General features: G+C 34.6%; 1 protein-coding gene across 15 annotated transcripts in view; it reads left to right on the forward strand.

Annotated features, from left to right (window-relative positions):
• Positions 1–21,345, forward strand: part of TUT4 (terminal uridylyl transferase 4) — a 136,956-nt gene that overhangs the window by 56,863 nt on the left and 58,748 nt on the right. For 12 of the 15 annotated variants that reach the window (XM_058717378.1, XM_058717373.1, XM_058717372.1 and 9 more), the window contains 7 exons: positions 2,456–2,633; positions 4,585–4,673; positions 6,000–6,051; positions 8,456–8,525; positions 10,366–10,492; positions 19,830–19,949; positions 20,119–20,331. In XM_058717378.1, the coding sequence (XP_058573361.1) occupies positions 2,456–2,633; positions 4,585–4,673; positions 6,000–6,051; positions 8,456–8,525; positions 10,366–10,492; positions 19,830–19,949; positions 20,119–20,331 (849 nt within the window). The remainder of the gene's footprint in view (positions 1–2,455; positions 2,634–4,584; positions 4,674–5,999; positions 6,052–8,455; positions 8,526–10,365; positions 10,493–19,829; positions 19,950–20,118; positions 20,332–21,345) is intronic. The other 3 variants (XM_058717384.1, XM_058717387.1, XM_058717382.1) reach the window with 2 other exon arrangements.

The raw sequence follows: 21,345 nt of genomic DNA on the forward strand, positions 1-21,345 counted from the left end.
CAAACTGTTAACAAATTCTATAGCGTTTACCTTGAAACATTATATATTCCAAATTGAGTCATTTGCACACACTCTACTCTTTCTGTTTGGAATTTTCTTGTTTGTTTAATAGTGGAAAGCTATTACCATCCCTAGGGTTTAAATTATTTTTAATGTTTATTTTTGAGAGAGAGAGCATGAGTGGGGGAAGGGCAGAGGGGGAGACACAGAATCTGAAGCAAGCTCCAGGCTCTGAGCTGTTAGCACAGAGCCCAGTGTGGGGCTCAAACTCATGAACCCTGAGATCATGACTTGAATCAAAGTCCAATATTAACCGACTGAGCCACCCAGGTGCCTCTGGGATTTTTTTTTTTTTTTAAACTAGTCTCTATGCCCAGTGTAGGGCTCAAATACATGATCCTGAGATCAAAAGTCCCATGTTCTCTCAACTGAATCAGTCAGGCACTTCTACTCTTTTTGTTTTAGTCTAAGTTACCACCATCTTTAACCTGGACTCTTTCCAATTTACCCTTCCTTCTTGCCCCCCACAGTCCATTCTTTTTTCATTTATCAGCCAGGACTGTTCTTTTAAAATATGTTATAACATGTGGGGGCACTTAGGTGGCTTAGTCAGTTGAGCGCCCAACCCTTGACTTTGGCTTGGGTCATGACCTCCTGGTTCGTGGGTTTGAGCCCTGCATCGGGCTCTGTGCTGATGGTGTGGAGCCTGCTTGGAATTCTTTCTGTTTCAAAATAAATAAATAAAAAAGAAAAAACAACAACATGTCATAACATGTTACTTCCTGCTCATAGCTCTTCACTGGCTTCCCAACTTAGAATAAAAGTTTAAGTCCTTATCACGTATCATAAGGTCATACAATATTTGGCTTCTAGTTAACTTTTCAGCCTCATCATTTAGTTACCTCTTTAATCACATTGATCTCTTCAAATAACATTAGGTAGGTACTTTGTTGCCTCTTAAGTCTTTGCATTTATCATCTCTGTGTCTGAATGTTCTTCCCTCAGAAATTTAAACATTTCTGTTCTTCATTTTTAGGTTTCTGCCAAATATTACCTGCTTAGAGTTACCTTTGTCCACTCTATTCTAAAATAATACCCCCTACCCATCAAACTCGTCTCTCACCCTGTTTGATTTTTCTTCATAGCTTTATCTGACATGAATGTATATATTTATTTGTTGTCTATTTCCTCTAACTAGAATTTAACTAAAAATTTGGAAGAAAAATGAAGCTGTCTTACGGCCATGTTTGATTTTCTGTACCTTAGGTAAACTTTACTTATGTTAAGACTGAATATAGTAACAATGAATAAAATTAGGAATAGACCAGTCTTTGTTTAAGTGCAGTGTAGGGGTGGAGGAGAGCGAACAAACTACTTCTGATTTTTCAATTTGTTGGGAACTACATGTATCAAAAATAAGAGAATGTCTCTTGACTAAAATGTGGTAATAGAAAATGCCATTATTATAATATTAAAGAAATGATATGGTCTTCGTTGTGGTAAAAAAAAAAAAAAAGTAAAGGAAATAGGACAACATTGTGTGGATGATTTTCTTCTTTGTATTTTCCTATGTTTTATGTAGCTTTTGCAGTTAGCATGTATTTTTTTAAAAAATCAAAATAATAGGGGCACCTGGGTGGCTCAGTTGGTTGAGTGTCTGACTCTTGGTTTCGGCTTGGGTCATGGTATCACGGTTTGTGGGTTCAAGCTTGCATCAGGCTCCGTGCTGACAGTGCGGAGCCTACGTGGGATTCTCTCTCTCCCTCTATCTCTCTCTGCCCCTCCCTCACTCACTCTCTGTCTCTCAAATAAATAAACTTTAAAAAAATTTTAAAAATCAGAATAATAAATCAATCTTTAAAAATCAATATAGTCTCTCTTTAGCTTTTTGGTTTAAATTGGCTTTCAAACTTTCAGTAGAATCAGGGTTTAGGGAAACATTTTGCCTAGTATTAGATGGATAAAAGAACAGAAAGAAATCAAATGTAAATGGTATTCTGTATAACAAATGTGATGATAGTGTCTAGGATCTTTTCCTGTGACCGTTTAATCTGATATCATGTGCAGATCAGAGAGGATTCAAGACTTTCTCCTCCACCTGAAACAATCTTTTTGCTGCAGCAAAATTATCCACAGAATTATCAGCTAAGTGTTTTACTTACAGTATTTTGGCTTTGATGTAGCATTTCAGAATTTATGAAGACAGTACAGTAGAACAAGTTTTAGTTTTTAATGTTTAATAATAACCTCCCCTCAAAGACTTCTTAATCTTCCAGTACTTACAACATTTCTGTCTCTTGTTCATTTCCATATCCTAGGTGTCTTAAATTAAATCTGGCATATAGAAGGTGAATATTTGTTGAGTTAATATATTTATGTTCTTCTATCCTAAATATAAGGACATTAAAGTAGAAAAAAAATTTTTTTATGTTATTGTTAAATGTTACATTAATAGGAAAAACAGGAAGAAAGTGAGCTTCGTTCTCTGCCACCTCCTTCCCCTGCCCACTTGGCTGCTTTAAGTGTTGCTGTTATTGAATTAGCAAAAGAACACGGAATAACAGATGATGACCTCAGAGTCCGTCAGGAAATTGTGGAGGAAATGTCAAAGGTTGTAACAACATTTTTACCAGGTACAGATACACTTTATGCTTAATTAGTAAAATCATACAACTTTTCCCCTTGCTTCTTGCTAAACTTAGTGTAAATTTCTTAATGTTTCCTTTCTGTTTGTTTCTCCCATCTTAAAAGTAGATGAATTTAATTATTTTATAAGTGAGTTTTTGGGAAATATTTCAGAAAAGTAAAATAGAGAATTACGACAAGAAGAAGAGTTTTAAAATGTCAGATATAGGAAAATTTCTTATAGGTCAAATATTATATTTTATATTATTTTTCAGTATCTTTGACTTCTGAGTGGACATTTTAATTATATTATTTTCAGTGTGTATATTCCAGCTAGTCACTGAAAAAGATTCTTATGGCCGATGGTGGGGAAAAATTAATTTACTTTAAGTAGGGTCATTACAAGTAAAATTTGCCCTTTTATTTCTTTTTGACTCTGCTCTTTCTTTACAGAAAGCTTATATTTTTGGTGTAAAGGGGAGTTGTGCCAGGTTTATTGTAGACATTTATATAAAGATTATATTTGCTTAACACTTAATACTGTTTTTGCATCAATATTGAATTTAAGTAAATGTCTATTCAATAAAACTTATTTCTCACCACCAGCGGGATTTTGGACAGTTGACAAATTACAGTTTTATATAGAGCCATTTGTGAGATTTATAAGAAAATATAAAATTGAAATTAAAAAATGGAAAACATTTGCATTTCATTTTATTTCTGTAATGTGGTTTTCTACCCAAAGTACAATGAATACTAATTTAAATTATATACAGAAATAATTTGCTATTTTGAGAAGAAAAATGCAGACACCTGGCTGGCTCAGTCGGTAGAGCCTGCAGCTCTTGATCTTGGGGTTGTGAGTTCGAGCCCCATGTTGTGTGTGGAGCCTACTTTAAATTTTTTTTTTTTAATGTTTAATTTTTGAAGGTGAGAGACAGAGCATGAGTGGGGGAGGGGCAGAGAGAGAGGGAGACACAGAATCCAAAGGAGGCTCCATTCTCTGAGCTGTCAGCACAGAGTCCCACATGGGGCTCGAACTCAGAAACTGTGAGATCATGACCTGAGCTGAAGTCGGGCGCTTAACCGACTGAGCCACCCAGGCGCCCCTGTGGAGCCTACTTTAAAAAAATAAGTAAAATGTATTAAAAAATGGACAGAAATGAAGTTTTTATGATGTTAATGATTTCAGTGATTTTCAGACGTTTTGTGAACTTGAACAGTAGACTTCTATCTATACAAATGAGTATAAACTCACACTTTCTAAGAAACTGAACCTGCCTGAGTAGTCTCAATCATGTTATTTTCAACTTGCCCTCTGGTGAGATCCTTTTAAAATTTACCTTACGATGCTTTTTGAATAATGTATTTGATAGTTTGAAAAATATGTAAGTTGTATGTTATTCCTATATATTTTGGTCTATGAAATCTTGAAAAACCACAGGGTTTTTTGTTTGTGTTTTGTTTTTTCTTGGGGGGGCGGTTTAGGTTTATAATATCAAGTGACAAGCCTTCATTTTGTATTTTTAAAGAGCATTGGCATTCAATGTCTATGATCCCTTCCCCATTTAAAGTGCTATTATCTCTTACATAAATATAAATATCTAAGAGTAAATAAATGTAGTTTATGACAGTAGCTATACCTAGGTTAGTACATTTTCACTGTTACATATTAAATATTAAACATACTTCTAGTCATTCCTAAATGAACTGTTACTAATATTTTGTGTAAACACTGAACTTTTATGAGTAATTTCTTCCTTCTCTGTCCCTGAATCCCATAACTGAGAAACATTTTTATTTTTTTGCAGATCAGTTAGAAAGGATGTCATTCTTCTATAAATGTTGTACTAGAAGACACAGAATTGAAATATATGTAATTTTCCTATTATCGTTTTTAAGAAATTTCTCATATTTGCACACTATTTCATGCTTTCATATTTTTTCCTTTATTTCCAGAGTGTTCACTTAGGTTGTATGGCTCATCTCTGACTAAGTTTGCTCTGAAAAGTAGTGATGTTAATATAGATATAAAATTTCCTCCCAGGGTAAGTAATTATGAAGACACTTTTTTATGTGGTTCTTAACTAGTACTTGGTAATTTTTAGTTGATTATCTTCTTAGAGAAGGTGTAGGGGACTATAAGATTCTGGTTTATAGTGTAATTAAATGTGATTTTGGAAACTATTAGGTACTAGATATAGGTGGAATAAAAATAAGGGAGAGAAAGAAGGAAGCAGGGGAATGCAGTAAAAAGGGAAAATGCTTGTACATATTTGATGGTGTTGAATAGTTATCACTTGTAGGCAGTATAGAAAGTGAAAATAACTTTAAAATCATACTTCTGTGTTCAAGTCTTGGCTGCAATGAGCAAGTGACTTGGCCTTTTTGAGACTCAGTTTTTTAATTTCTAAAACAGGGATAATAATAACTTTTATATTAAATAAGATGCTGTATACCAAACATTTTTGTATAGTGTGCCTGGTACATTCTGGGTACTTACCATAAGTAGTAATTAGCACTGCTAACATTATTTATTTATTGACCTATGAAACATTTAAAATACTCGGTTGACATTTTACATGTCATTGAATAATTTTAAATTTTTTTTTTTTTTTCAACGTTTTTTATTTATTTTTGGGACAGAGAGAGACAGGGCATGAACGGGGGAGGGGCAGAGAGAGAGGGAGACACAGAATCGGAAACAGGCTCCAGGCTCCGAGCCATCAGCCCAGAGCCTGACGCGGGGCTCGAACTCACGGACCGCGAGATCGTGACCTGGCTGAAGTCGGACGCTTAACCGACTGCGCCACCCAGGCGCCCCTGTCATTGAATAATTTTAATGCTTAGGTGAAAATTAATGATTTAGGTGAAAACTTGATGTTTTAATTTCTTATCTCATACAGTTATTTACTTACCATTAGTACATGATTATTAAATACTTTAGCAACAAAGTACATACTAAACTAAGCATTTGACAAGTTTGTATTTTAAAGTAGTATTTAATCTAAGCCTTTTGACCATGCTGCCAGTTACCAGTATCTCTTAAATTTCCTATCTCAACAACTTCTCTTTGAAGGCTATTTGGCAAACTGGTTTCTTTTCTGTTTATTTTGCTGTGAAATTCCAGAATCTTTTCTCATTCTAAGAACTTATTAATTCTAGAAATATTGCTGGAAGAATAGCACTACATGATTTATTATATTCTAGTTCCATGAACAAGATATGTTACCATAAAAGTGTTTTAACTATTCTTTTTTCATTATTTTAAAATAGATTGGTTTTATTTAAATATTTAATGAAATCGAATTCTCTCTAATGTTTGCACCTTGAACTTTGAAATTAGTGTATTGATTTACTTTGAATTTTTTTAGATGAATCATCCAGATCTTCTGATACAAGTGCTTGGGATTTTAAAAAAAAGTGGTGAGTTTCTTTTTTTTGTCTTTCTAAAGAAAATTCTTTGAGGGTATGTGCCCTGTGTTTTTTATATATGGCTAACCAAGTTTAACACTTGTAGTAGCATATATGAGTCATTATATTACATACACTTACATATTTGTTGAATAGGTGTGCTATAAAATTTACATGTCATTAGATAAAAAGTATATTTAAAATTGGTATGTAAAAAAGTACTGCCTATTGGGTAATTTAAAAATGTTATGGGCATTTCTTGTGTAAAAGAAGACAGAAAACCTGTAATCATTAGGAAGTCACTGATGAAGGAAGATTTAGGAGAGACTTGGGAAAAAATGTGTGCTGCATGCATTGAGTAAGTATTTTTTTTTTCCACTTAAAATAATAATTAATCATTTATATTACATCAACCAAGTCATACCTAGTATGTTTCTCATATCTTTCTTGTCTGTCTGGATTGTTTTTGATGTAAAATGGACATTCGTATAGGTAAAAATACTTTCAAAATAAAAAAGTTTTTACATCTGTCTTAAACCACCCCCTAAGTCAGGTAGTACAATATTATTTTCTTGTTTTTTTATTTATTGCTTTTCTTGTTAAAAGTAAATGCCTAAGAGCTCAGGATATGGAGCCAGACTTAACTGGGCTCAAATTTTACTTCTGACACTTACTGGTTGTATCCTTTGACAAATTACTGAAGTGTTAATGCTTCAGTTTTCTCATTTATAAAATGGCAGTAATATAGTGTGGTTTTTTTGTTTTGTTTTTTTTAAGGTTACTTATTTTGAGAGAGAGAGAATACAAGCAGGGGTGGGGCAGAGAGAAGGGGGAGAGAGAATTCTAAACAGGCTCCATGCTGTCAGCCCAGAGCTGGACATGGGCCTTGAGCTTACAATCTGTGAGATCATAACCTGAGCCGAAACCAAATGTCAGATGCTTAACTGACTGAGCTACCCAGGCAGTCCAGTATAGTATCTTTTTGATGAGAAGATTGTTGGGAGGATGAAATGGGTTAAGCCACAGCTTAGAAGTGCTTGGTTTACATGCAGTGACTTCTTACTAAATTTTTGCTGCTGTGATTGTTGTTATTAATCCTGTTATCATCTTAAATTTTATGAGTTACAAATATGTGGCAAAAATATTTTCAGTTTGGCTTAGAAAAGATCGCTTATTGACCCTCCTTTACCCTGTCATTGACTTCACAGTCAGCTCTAACTTCCTTCTCTCTCTCTGTTTCTCTCTCTCTCTCTCTCTCTCTTTGCCCTGTCAGCTCGCCATTATTTGTCAGCTTCTTGTTAGCCATTTTCCTGGGAAATTAGTTTTTATGAAAATAATTCGATGTAATGAATCTTGTAAAGGGATTTTAATATAGATTTATTTCGTAATAAATACTTGCTTGTTACTGCACAAAAACTAAAGCATATTACAGATAAGAGATAGATATAGAGCTTTTACCTCTTTAGATTCACTGGACAGTATCAGCCTAGCAAACGTATATTAAATACATGACTAGATCATCTTAAGTCACATAACATAGGTTTATAAAATTCAGTCTGATTAAAAAATTATTACCTTCTTTAAGCCTTCATTGTATTCCTTTAAGATCTCTGTCTTGTTATTTACAGGATTTGTTTATGTTTTGCAAACCCTTAATTGAGCTCTTTGTGTCTTACTAATTAATTGTCATAACCACTATGCGTAATGCAATTCCTGGCATATAAATCTTCAGCACATGAATTTTTAATAAATTAATAATCCCAACAAGTACTACTAAGAGATTTTCTTTTAACTTCAGATGAAATAAATTAAACTATCTATTTTCATTAGATTGGACATTTATGTCATGGGGCCTTCCTGGGAGATGTAGAGAAAGACTTCAGAGTGGAAGTGTGCTTTACCCTCTTCTTCCTTAGGCTCTTTGATTGATTAGGGCAAACTTTTCATATAGTAACAGGAAATGGGGCCAGCAGAGTTAGCCTTTTACTTGCATGGATAACTTAAAACAACTAAATTGTCGAAGCATTGTAGGTTTTCATTTCATGACTCCTTTGGAAATAGAAGTAAGTGGTGTTTGTTGTTTGCCATATTTTTGAAGGTTTAATCACTTTGACTAGATTATATACTTACTGGAAAATGTTCAAATTTTTAGAGATGTTAAGACCTTTCTTCTTAAGCTGATTATAATTTTTGGACAATATTTGGGACTGTGCCTGTCATTTATGATATATAGCAAATGACACCAAGAGAGGTAGGAGATTCTGTTGGGTTGATGCTTATAATGTGGAGTGTGTATTATCCCACAGAAGCAACGCAAATGATTTTTAGAAGGAAACTATCACTTAATGTTTACCATAAAGTAAATATTTGAGAGATGTTGGCAATAGCTTACTTGTTTTATTTTATTCCTTATTAGTATTATATATAGATGTGGAATCTGATTTTCATGCCAAAGTTCCTGTTGTGGTGTGCAAAGATCGGAAAAGGTTAGTAACAATGAAAAGAAAATAGTTTTTGAAATAACAAGTAAATATACAGTGAACATTTCCAAGGCAGAAAATTTTATTTTGTTTATTTTATTTTATTTTAATTTAATTTAATTTAATTTAATTTAATTTAATTTAATTTTATTATTAAAGTTTATTTATTGAGGGAGAGAATGCACACATGCGAATGTGCATGCACAGGGTAGGGACAGAGAAGGAGAGACAGAATCCTGACTTGGGGCTCTATCCCATGAACCATGAGGTCATGACCTGAGCTGAAATCAAGAGTCAGACGCTCAACTGACTGACTGACCCACCAGGTGCTCCAGAAAATTTTGTTTTATATTTCTCCTTAGATTAATATACTATCTATTAAAAATAAAAGCTTACTAAAAGCATGTCAAAAAAAGGAGAGTTACCAATTAAACACAAAACACAGTAAGGCAGAACTTCCATTTTTTTCTCAGAGAAGTTCATTCACCCAACAGCATTGTGCATTTACTGTATGTTAGGTACTGCTTTGCTGTAAGGATACAAACATAAATAGGAAATAGCCGCTCTTCTCAAGGAGCCCACAATCTTTTAGAATCTAATTTTTAGTTCACTGAAATTGAATGAGTCACTGAAGACTAATATGTATATAGGATTGAGAGCAAAGCGCCTGTCAAAAAGGAAACTGAGATAATCCTATTTGCGATCAATGTGGGAGACATAAAAACAATACAGAAGTAATTAAGTGTTCTTTAAGTGTTCTTTTATTGAATACTAACTTGTATATCTTACATTTTAAGAGTACTATATTTTCTTATTCAAAGTTAGAAGAATCTATGGAGATCTAATTCAACTTTGTTATTTTCTAATTAAAAAATTGGAATCTGGAGGGATTAAATGATTTGGCCAGATTCACAACATTTAGAGTAAAATCAGGATCAGAATGGAAGTATTCTGACTCCTAGTGTTTTCTGTTTTTTGTTTTGTATCCACAGTGTGTCAAATTGCCTCTTTGTGGAACCTCAAATACATTCTTCCTGCCGCCAAATATCTCTACTATAATTCCATCACTCCTTTAATATAGCTCCTATTTTCACTTACATTTAAGCATTATTTGAGGGTTCATATGTATGTCCTTTCTAATCCAAAGTACCATATCAGTAAAATCATGAAAGCTTAGATAGGAAAAATTCGAGTCAAGAAGTATAGCTGGTTACTTCAGTATTTCATTTTTTCTTTTTATCATGTGCAGAGCAAAAAGAATGAGCCAGGAAGGTATGTTACACTACTTGACAGTGATGAGATCAATGCATTTTCTCTGATATAAATCAAATTTTGGTGAATGTTAATGCTTCTTTTGAAATTAAATTTTTTTTTTTTTATTTATTTGAGAGTGCATGCGTTCACTCACAAGAGCAGGGGAGGGACAGGGAGAGAGAGAATCCTAAGTGGGCTCCGTACTGTCAGCACAGAACCTGACATGGGGCTCTGTCCCATGAACCGTGAGATCATGACTTGAACTGAAATCAAGAGTTGGATGCTTACCCACTTAGCCACCCACCAGGCACCCCTTGAAATTAATTTCTGAAGAATTTAAATACTAAGTGAGGTTGAAATTCATTTCTGAAGTACAAATGAGTATTGAAAACATCTTTACTTTTTATGGAACTCTAGTGATAGAAATGATTTGTCGTTTCCAGTTATCTCTCAATCTATTAAAATCTATTTGTTTTTATTATGACTTCCTTGGTATTAAAATACGGTGACTGGAAAGAATAACCATAGGATTTGGAATATTCTGGTTCTTAAGGTTTTAATACAGTGAAATTTGTTTCTTTCTCATTCACAGTGGTTTACTTTGTAGAGTGAGTGCAGGAAATGATATGGCATGCCTCACTACTGATTTACTTGCTGCTCTTGGCAAGGCGGAACCTGTTTTTACTCCTTTGGTGTTAGCCTTTCGCTACTGGGCTAAGGTAAGTGGAACAGAAGAAAAAAGTACTTATCTTTAAGATAACTCAGGCTTTTTCCTGTACTAACATGTAAGATAAATCATAATATATGGGGATAAAATAGTTATCTGTGCCAGACAGAAAATGATGTGGCAGGTTCTGATTATGGACATGAAAATGAGGTCTCCTAGACATACAGAGTAATTGATATATTTTATTATTCTCCTTTTATGTAGTACAGAAACATTTTCTTTCACATAACAAATGAAGCTCAAGTTTTCACCCTTAATGTAAGTTAAAGTTGTAAGATGTGGTTATGCAAGTTAATGCATAGGTTTGCAAGGTTTTTTTGTTAGCATCTTTTTTCCTGTCTCTGTCTCAGAACATTGTTCTCTTTCCTCTAAGTTACTGATAACCTACAGCAATTTCTACTCGGGTAACTGCTGAGAATCAGTTATCTGTTTCTTAAATTAGAATTAATTTTGAAAGGCTGTGGTATCCTTTGTTGTCATTTCTTTGGTATGGAGGTAAGGAGGAGTGATAAAGTCACTACCATTATCAGTCCAAAAGACTAGAGAGAGAGAGAGAGAGAGAGTTTAGCCTTTCTGAGTGTGTTCTTATCAGTATAGTATTCATCACTTGTTACAGTAGTGATGAGTATAAATTCTCAGTCTTATACAAAGAAGATGGATTAAGGGGGTGGTGGTGAAATGAGTAAATTGAGAGCAAAAACTGCTAGAGGATTCTTCTTGGAATTTTTTTGTTTGGACTCTGATAAGAGGATTGAACTCAGGATTGGGGCAGAACCAGCTGGTTGAGTAAGGAGGAGCAGTCAGAATTCTAAGGTTGGGGTTTTTTCAACTCAAGACCTTTGTGTTTGCTGTTCTCTTCATCTAGAATGTTCTTACTCCACATACCCAGCATGGTTACTTTTTTCCTTTTTTCAAATTTTTGCTTAAATTTTACCTTGTCAGGGTTCCCTGACAAGGGAAACCATATATAAAATAGCATTGCCTTCATCATTCTCCCTGTCTTTACCCTGCTTTATTTTTTTCATAGCACTTACTACCACCTGCCATACATATATTTATTTGTTTGTGATCTGTTTTCTTCCATGAAATTGTGAAGTCTGTGAGGACAACACTAGTAACTAAGGTTTCTCAGAGTGTGGGATGAGACTGGTACATGAAGCATAGCTGTCATTCAGGAAACTCAGTGTACCAACTCTGGGAAGGTTAGTGGCTTCATAAGGGATGAAAGTGTAAACAGTAGCCCCTTGGATAATATTTCTTAACTATGTCCTAAGTTTAGTTATTAGAAAATAGTTTCCGTTTTCTTAAGATATTCTTTTATTCAACTAAGGTAGACTGTGTGAGAAGAATATGAATGATATTCATACAAGTTACTTTCATTTGGAAAAAAAAAAATGTAGTCTGTTAACTTTGTTTCCTAAAGTGGCTCTTAGAAGATTTCTCAAACTTCTGTTGATTCTGAATGTACTAGTCAATGAAGTACACTAAAAAAATGCAGTATGAAGCTGGTTAAGAGTGGCTCTTTTCTATTAGATCCAACAGAACAGTGTGCCTGATTTTTGGCGGTTGTGTTGGTTGCAAAGAGCTTTTTTTCATGGTTTTCATTTGCTGAGTTTATTGTAAGAAACCTAGAAATAATTCATGGTGTATTTTTTCTCTCAAAGACTTTTTTTAAAACAGCTTTATTTATCTTGAGGTTTTAAGCCACATTGTACATTTTATAATAAAGCACAGATTTTCCACAATTTGAGAGTTCAGAAAAATTCTAGTATATGAATATAATTTATTCTGTAACTGATGTAATGAAATTGCTCTTGACTATTCTCTGGCTGTCTCCTCTCTTAATTTTAGCCTCCCAGTAATAGGAAATCGTTTTTAAGTAAAGCCTTTTAAAACTATTTAGCCTTATCAGCCCTTTATAGTCAAGTTTCCTGACTCAGTCACTTTTCTTTGGTTAACATAAGAATTCGGGGCGCCTGAGTGGCTCAGTTGGTTGAGCGTCCGACTTTGGCTCAGGTCATGATCTCACGGTTCATGAGTTCGAGCCCTGTGTCAGGTTCTTTGTGGACAGCTCAGAGGCTGGAGCCTGCTTCAGATTCTGTGTCTCCCTCTCTGTCTGCCCCTCCCCCACTCATGCTCTGTCTCTCTCTCTCTCAAAAATAAACATTTAAAAAATTTTTAAAGAAAAAAAGAATTAATTTTAGCAGTATTTGACATCTGAAAGAAATTCCTGAAGACCACTACATGGAAAAAAATGAAACTGGACCACTTTCTTATACCATACACAAAAACAAACTTAACATGGATTAAAGACCTAAATGTGAGACCTGAAACCATAAAACTCTTAGAAGAAAACATAGGCAGTAATGTCTTTGACATCAGCCTTAGCAACCTTTTTCTAGATGTGTTTTTTTAGGCAAGGGAAGCAAAAATAAACTATCAGGACTACACCAAAATAAAAAGGTTTTGTACTTATAAGGAAACCATCAACAAAATAAAAAGGCAGCCCACTGAATGGGAAAAGATATTTGCAGATGATGTATTTGATAAGTGCTTAATATCCAAAATGTGTAAAGAACTTTTACAAGTCAGTACCAAAATACCAAATAATCCAGTTAAAAAATGGGCAGAGGACCTGAATTGACATTTTTCCAAAGAAGACATATAGCTGGCCAACAGATGAAAAGATGCTCAACATTACTAATCATCAGGAAAGTGCACATCAAAAGCGCCATTACACTTTGTCTTATCAAAAGATAAGAAATAGCTGGTGTTGGTGAGAATGTAAAGTAAAAGAAACCTTCTTGCAAGGTTGATGGGAATGTAAATTGGTGCAGCCACTGTGGAAAATAGTATGGAGGTTCCTCAAAAAATTAAAATCGAAAGTACTATACAATTCAGTAATTCCACTCCTGGGTATTTACTCAAAGAAAAAGAAAACACTCCAAAAGACATATACACCTCTGTGTTTATTGGCATTATTTACAATCGCCAAGATAAGGGAGTGACACAACTATCCATTGATAGATGAATGGATAAAGAAGATTGTGTGTGTGTGTGTGTGTGTGTGTGTACACATACACAATGAAATATTACTCAGCCATTAAAAAAGAAAGACCTTGCCATTTGTGATATCATGGATGGTCGTAGAGGGCATTATACTAAGTGAAATAAGTTAGGCAAAGAAAGACAAATACAATATGATTTCACTTATATCTGGAATCTAAAAAACAAACAAAAAAAGAAGGAACAGGCCTATAAATACAGAGAACAAACTGGTGGTTACCACAGGAGAAGAGGGTAGGGTGATGGGCAAACTGGGTGAAGAGGAGTGGGAGGTACAGGCTTTCGTTTGTGGAATGAGTAAGTCACATGGGTGAAAGGTATAGCATTGGGACTAGTCAGTGTAGTCACTTGTGGTGTGCATAGCATGACATATAGAGTTGTTGAATCACAGTGTTGTACACCTGAAACTAATGTGTCAGTTATAATTTAGTTTAAAAAATTCTGGAGGCCCAGCTGACAGGCAATTAAAAAATGCTCATACAAGGATAAAAAAGAGATCCCTAGGTTTGTGTGTGTGTGTGTGTGTGTGTGTGTGTATGTATAAATACAACTTGTACAACTTGATAATTTGATATATGTGTTAATTGTGAAATAATCACCAGTCTGTTACCTGTCATAGTTACCTTTTGTGTGTGTGTTGAGAATGCTTGGGATGTACCTTCCTAGCAAATTTTAGGTATATACTAACAGTAGTATTACCTATAGTCACCATGCTATACATTAGATCACCAGAACTTACTCATCTTGTATAACTGACATTTTGTATCTTTTGACCAAATTCTCTCCATTTCCCTCTCCTCCAGCCTCTGGTAATCACCATTCTAACTTCTCTCCTCCTTTGAGTTTGACTGTTTTAGATTCTGCACATAAGGGAGATAAGCGTTTGTCTTACTATATTTAGTTTCTTTCACTTACCAAAATGTCCTGTAGGTCCATCCACATTATTGCAAATGAGACAATTCTCTTTTTTAAGGCTGAATAAGATTCCATTGTATTTGTATACCAATTTTTCTTTATCTCTTTATTTGTTGATAGACTTTAAGGTTGTTCCCACAGCTTGGCTATGATATCCCTGTGTTTTAAGAGCTCTCTCTTAAACTACCTTAATGTTACTCCTCTGTGAGATGTCCAATAGTGTTAACAGCATACATTAACAGTTTCTTACAGTTGCAAAAAAGTTTGTAGTTAACTTGACTTAGTCATTAGGCCATTACTCCTGTCATAGTACTCTGGAGAAATGAGAATTTATTCTAGTGGAATAGTTGAAGCTCTTATTTATTTTATTTAATTAAAAAAAATCTTTAATGTTAATTTTTGAGAGAGGGAGAGAGAGAGAGACTGAGTATGAGCGGGAGAGGTGCAGAGAGAGGGAGACACAGAATCTGAAGCAGGCTCCAGGCTCTGAGCTGTCAGTTCGGGGCCTGACGTGGGGCTCAAACCCACGAGCTGTGAGATATGACCTGAGCTAAAGTTGGACGCTTAACCAACTGAACCACTCAGGCGCCCCTATTTAATTTTTAAAAAATGTATATTTATTTTGAGAGAGAGCGTGCATGTGTGTGCAAGCAGGGGTGGGACAGAGAGAGAGGGAGACAGAGAATCCCAAGTGGAATTGTTAGCTGTTAGTGCAGAGCCTGACACAAGGCTCAAACTCATGAACCTGTGAGATCATGACCTGAACTGAAATCAAGAGTCAGACACTTAACCGACTGAACCACCCAGGTGCCCCAGATTGAAGCTCTTGTTATAAGTGTTCTTTATCCTTTCATTTTTAATTGTACTTTTTTTTTCTTTTTTTAAGTAAGCCATACACCTAATATGGGGCTTGAACTCATGGCCTCAAGATCAAGAGTCATATGCTCTACTGACTGATCCAGCCAGGACTCTGTATTCTTAAATTTACTAAGCCATTAAACTATAGTGATTATTATCTTTATCGTATAAATAAGAGAATGAAAAATAAAAAGTAAAAAAAATCCAAGTATAGACTAATCTTATATAGATGCAAAAGTCTAGATGAAATATAAACAAGTGGAATACAAAAGGTTATATGCCATGACTATGCAGGATTTCAGGAATATACGAATGGTTTAATATCAGGAAACCTCTTAACATAATTTATTATATTAACAGTTTGAAGTGGAAAAAAACATGGATGCTGAAAAGGCATATTCTTCATAAAAAAACCTCTTAACTAGTAGTGAAAATTAATAATAAAGACTGTTTACTAAAAAAATAAACATCATTTAAATCGTGAATTACTCAAGCCATATGTGTTAGAATTAAGAATACGACAGAGAAGTTCACCAGTGAAGTTGTACATCGTTTTGGGAGATTTAAAAAATAAAATAAGAAAATGAAATGAAATAATGTATATATTGGAAAAACAATAAAATTTATTAATGATATGATTGTATACCTGCAAAACTTTAGTTAAAAAACTATTGGGATTAGGGGCGCCTGGGTGGCTCAGTCAGTTAAGCATTCGACTTCAACTCAGGTCATGATCTTGTGGTTTGTGGGTTCGAGCCCCACGTTGGGCTCTGTGCTGACAGCTCGGAGCCTGGAGCCTGCTTCTGATTGTGTGTCTTTCTGTCTCTCTGCTCCTCCCTCACTCACACTGTGTGTGTGTGTGTCTCTCTCTCAAAAATAAACGTTTAAAAATTTTTTTTTAAATTATTGGGATTAATAAGGGAATTTGTAAGATGACTAAATATGCAATAATTGGTTTTCTCTGTCATGAAAATAACCTGGTAGAGTGGAAACAAAAATATTACCTTTGTGACCATGTCACAAATTATAGAATACTAAAGAATAAATTTAATAACAAGGGTACAGGAAGCAAATTATATTATTGATAGGTAAAAGTGAAATCTGAACAAATTCATGTATTCAGCAAACATTTGTTAAATGCTTCCTATGGGCCAGATACTATTCTAGGTGCTGGAAACATCTAACAAGATTATGTAGGGTCCTGCTATCAGGAAGCTCACATATTTGTGGAAGAATCAGCCAGTAAACAAATATATAAGTAACACAATATCTGGTAGAATTTAGTGCTATAAAGATGAGATGATGTGATATGAGAGTGACTTTACACTAGCTGGTTAGGGAAAGTGATATTTAAACTCAGAGCATGAGTAACCAGCCACTTGAAAGTTTGAGGGAATAGCATCCAACAAATAGCTAGTACAAAGCTTCTAAGGTACAAATGAGCTTGTGAGGAACAGAAAGGAAGGCAGGAGTGGCTGGAATGAAGCAAGTGAGAGTGAAAGTTCTTGTGGTAAGGAATTTGGATTTTCATTGTGGCGAGAAAGCACGGGAAGAGTTTTAAAAGTGGTGTATGTCAGTCAGAGTGGCCAAAATGAACAAATCAGGAGACTATAGATGCTGGAGAGGATGTGGAGAAACGGGAACCCTCTTGCACTGTTGGTGGGAATGCAAATTGGTGTAGCCGCTCTGGAAAGCAGTGTGGAGGTTCCTCAGAAAATTAAAAATAGACCTACCCTATGACCCAGCAATAGCACTGCTAGGAATTTACCCAAGGGATACAGGAGTACTGATGCATAGGGGCACTTGTACCCCAATGTTTATAGCAGCACTCTCAACAATAGCCAAATGATGGAAAGAGCCTAAATGTCCATCAACTGATGAATGGATAAAGAGATTGTGGTTTATATACACAATGGAATACTACGTGGCAATGAGAAAGAATGAAATATGGCCTTTTGTAGCAACGTGGATGGAACTGGAGAGTGTGATGCTAAGTGAAATAAGCCATACAGAGAAGGACAGATACCATATGGTTTCACTCTTATGTGGATCCTGAGAAACTTAACAGAAACCCATGGGGGAGGGGAAGGAAAAAAAAAAAAAGAGGTTATAGTGGGAGAGAGCCAAAGCATATGAGACTGTTAAAAACTGAGAACAAACTGAGGGTTGATGGGGGGTGGGAGGGAGGGGAGGGTGGGTGATGGGTATTGAGGAGGGCACCTTTTGGGATGAGCACTGGGTGTTGTATGGAAACCAATTTGACAATAAATTTCATATATTAAAAAAAAAAGTGGTGTATGACTTGATGTGATTTATGCTTTGAAAAGATCTTTCTGGGGTAAAGATTATAAATAGGGAGCCCAGTAAGCAGGCTGCTGTAATATATCAGCCAGAGGTGATAATGGTCTTTGCAGGGTTAGAATGGATGTGAAGCATATCAGACTGATTTGGGATGGTTTTGGAGGTAGGACTTGTAGAGGTATTGGATATGAGAGTTGAGGGGAAGTGAGTAATTGATGACAACTCCAAAAATTTTGGAAAATGTAAAGACACAAAGATCTCAGATAGGGAAATGGTACCCTTAAAATGTAATATTGCCTTAATTTAATTTTCAAATGTACAGTAGTTCTAATTACCAAGAGTTTTTTAAAAGTTGATAAAATGATCTTAAAGTTAATATGGAAGAATGAGAATAGCCAAAAGAATTCAAAAAGAGAAGACTAGTGAACGGGACCTACTTTACCACTATAAAACTGCTTTAGTCAAGTGTATGGCATTGCCGTAGGGATAGACAAGTAGATCTGTGGAACAGAATAGAAGGCCCAGAAGTAGATCCTACTGTAAATGAAATTTTAATGTAATGAAAAAATAAAAGATTTCAGTGATAAAACAATGGTTTATTTGTTAAATGGTGGCGTCACACTGTATATTTCTTAAACAAAATAATGTTGGATCCTTAGGACACTAAATGCAAAAATAAATTCTACTTAAATGAAAAATCAAAATTTTAGAAGAACACTTAAGAGTATGTATATGTTGTCTGTAGTTTGGAGAAACCTTTTTGCCATGATAGGAAACCTTGAAGCTATATTACATAAGCATATTTATATGTGCATTAATATATTTTATATGATAAAAAGTACCCTAAATAATGTCAAAATAAAAACAGATTGGGAAAAATAACATTGTTGAAGTGCATATATCAGCTATAAAGGGTTATTAACTATAACGTAAAATGAATCTACACAAATTGATAGGCAGTGCATGCAAATAGAAAAATTGGCAAAAGAGTCAATAGGCAGTTCAGAAAAGAGCAAATCTAAATGGTTACTAAACTTATGAAAATTGTATAATCTCTTAGCATTGAGGAAATGCAAATTGAAATAATTCTTAGATAATTACATCTTATACATCCTATTGGCATTTTTAAAAAGTGGTAATACTTAGTGTTGGAACATGTATGTGTACACTCATGTTACTGGTGAAAAGAAGAATTTTTGTAGTGATTTTGGAAAACAATCTTATTTATTAGAATTCAGATATATCACACATTTTTAAATCCAGTAAACACAGTGCTGGGAATATAGCTCATATAAATAAGCACTAGTAATTAGGAAATATATATAAGGATAAATATTACAGCATTACTTAAAATGGCAGTAATTGGGAACAGAATATAAATATCTTCGCTGGGGAATCTGTTGAGTAGCCATCCAGATTGTAGACTATAATTTAAGAATTTAAAAGAATGTGTTAGATGGGGTACCTGGGTGACTCAGGCGGTTAAGTGTCCAACCCTTGATTTTGGCTCAGGTCATGATCTCACGGTTTGTGAGTTTGAGCCTCATATCAGGCACTGCATGTCAGTGTTCTCTCTCTCTCTCTCTCTCTCTCTCTCTCTCTCTCTCTCTCTCTCTCTCTGTCTCTCTCTCAAAATAAATAAATAAACTTAAAAAAATGTATTAGATCTGTACTAATTGACTTAGAGGAACTTTGTACATTATTAAGGGAGAAGAATATATACAGAATATACAGAGACATGTCTATAATACACAATTTTGGTAAGAGTGACATAAAACAAAATATTTCCTGCATTTATATAGAAAATAGGAATATATTTGTATATGATTACTAGAGTATAGATAGAGAAAAAGGCATGAAAGAGTATATAGAATATTGTTAACATTGAGGCAGAAGTAGAAGCAAGATAAAATAATATTTTAAAAATGTGTATACAGTAAAAGCACTATGTATGATATTCCATTAAACTAAAATATATATGTGACTTTATATACAATAAAGAAATGAATGGAAAGATCAGTATGTTAATTTTATCTCAGGGTAGTGTGATTTCAGGTCATTCCTTATAATTTTTATTGTTTAAACGTTTTACAGTGATTATAGTAGGAAAAAACCAGCTGCTCCTATTGTGAGGGGAACAAAGAAAATTAAAGCTAAATGTCAGTACTTTTTCCCCCTTCGTTTTGCAGTTATGCTATATTGACTCCCAAACTGATGGCGGAATCCCTTCTTACTGTTTTGCTTTAATGGTGATGTTTTTTCTACAACAAAGAAAACCCCCTCTTCTTCCTTGCTTACTTGGAAGTTGGGTAAGCATGAATTTGTGACATATATTTGCATGTATATACGTAGTTTGCTCTTGCAGAGTGCTCTATTCAAACATATTAAGCTGGAATTCTGGTTTGTCTGTTTGTCCATCTTTTTTTTTTTTTTGTAAATAATTTTTCCACTACCAATTTGGAATGCCTTTTTATATAGATTGAAGGCTTTGACCCAAAAAGAATGGATGACTTTCAGCTGAAGGGCATAGTAGAAGAGAAGTTTGTGAAGTGGGAATATAATTCAAGTAGTGCAACTGAGAAAAACTCAATTGCTGAGGAAAACAAAGCTAAGGCAGACCAACCAAAAGATGATACCAAGAAGACAGAAACAGACAACCAAAGTAATGCCATGAAGGAAAAACATGGCAAAGTAAGCTTTTTTTTTTGTTTTTGTTTTTGGCTTTTCTATCTGTAGGATTTGTGATGCCTTCGATTGAAGCTATTTTAATAGTAGATTGACTGGACTGACTTTGCGTAAGCCTCTTGGCCTCATTTTCCTCATCTGTAAAGTGAGGGGTTGATCTGGTTTAGTTTTTCAGTACTGAGATTCTCTAATGAATTTATACCTCATTTTGGAAGACGTATATTGTTTGAATCATGTCATGGTAATTCTTTGTATCTTTTTCATTTAGACAAGGAAAATTTCCTTCAGGAGTTGGGCGGTGACCAAAACTTTAGCATGTGGGAATAATATTGCCAGATTGGTGGAAAAATAAAGGCCCTTTCCTCCCCTAGGGGGTGGCTTGCTTATTTAATCATTCAACATTCATTTATTAAGGACCTGCTATGTGCCAGACATTATCTTGAGGGCCTGAGAACGAAAGATGAATAGCCATTGTGTCCTCCAGAAGTATGTAGTCTTCTGAAATAGACATATTACTACAGAAATGTAAGCATTACTGAAATGATTACTCTAGCTATATTGAATTTTATGTAGTTCCCTGAACATTTATTCTTAGTCCCTTCAACACTCCTACTTTCCTAGACTTCTTTCTACTCTCTTCTCAAACCACCAATACTTAGCTAGTGCTTTTGCTTATTTACTGAGAAAACTGAAGCAGTCAAAAGAACTTCTACATACTCCCACTATCGCCTGCTACTATCTGCATTCACATAATCTGCTTTGATGCTTCCTTTCATAACTTCCCTAGTTGCTATCTAAAGTCATTTTCTACACTTGTGTATTTAATCCCATCCCTTCTTGTTTATACTAGAACTTTGCTCTAGCAATTTTTCTCTTTCCTGCCTAAGTTAGCAATTTTTCATTCTTTATTGAATCAAACATGCTTTTATTTCTCCCATTTAATTTATTATTATTATTATTATTTTGATAGAACACGTGGTGAGAGGAAGAGAGAATCTTAAGCAGACTCTACGCCCAGCA

Source organism: Neofelis nebulosa, chromosome 2, assembly GCF_028018385.1.
Source record: "Neofelis nebulosa isolate mNeoNeb1 chromosome 2, mNeoNeb1.pri, whole genome shotgun sequence".
In the NCBI taxonomy this organism is placed as follows: domain Eukaryota; kingdom Metazoa; phylum Chordata; class Mammalia; order Carnivora; family Felidae; genus Neofelis; species Neofelis nebulosa.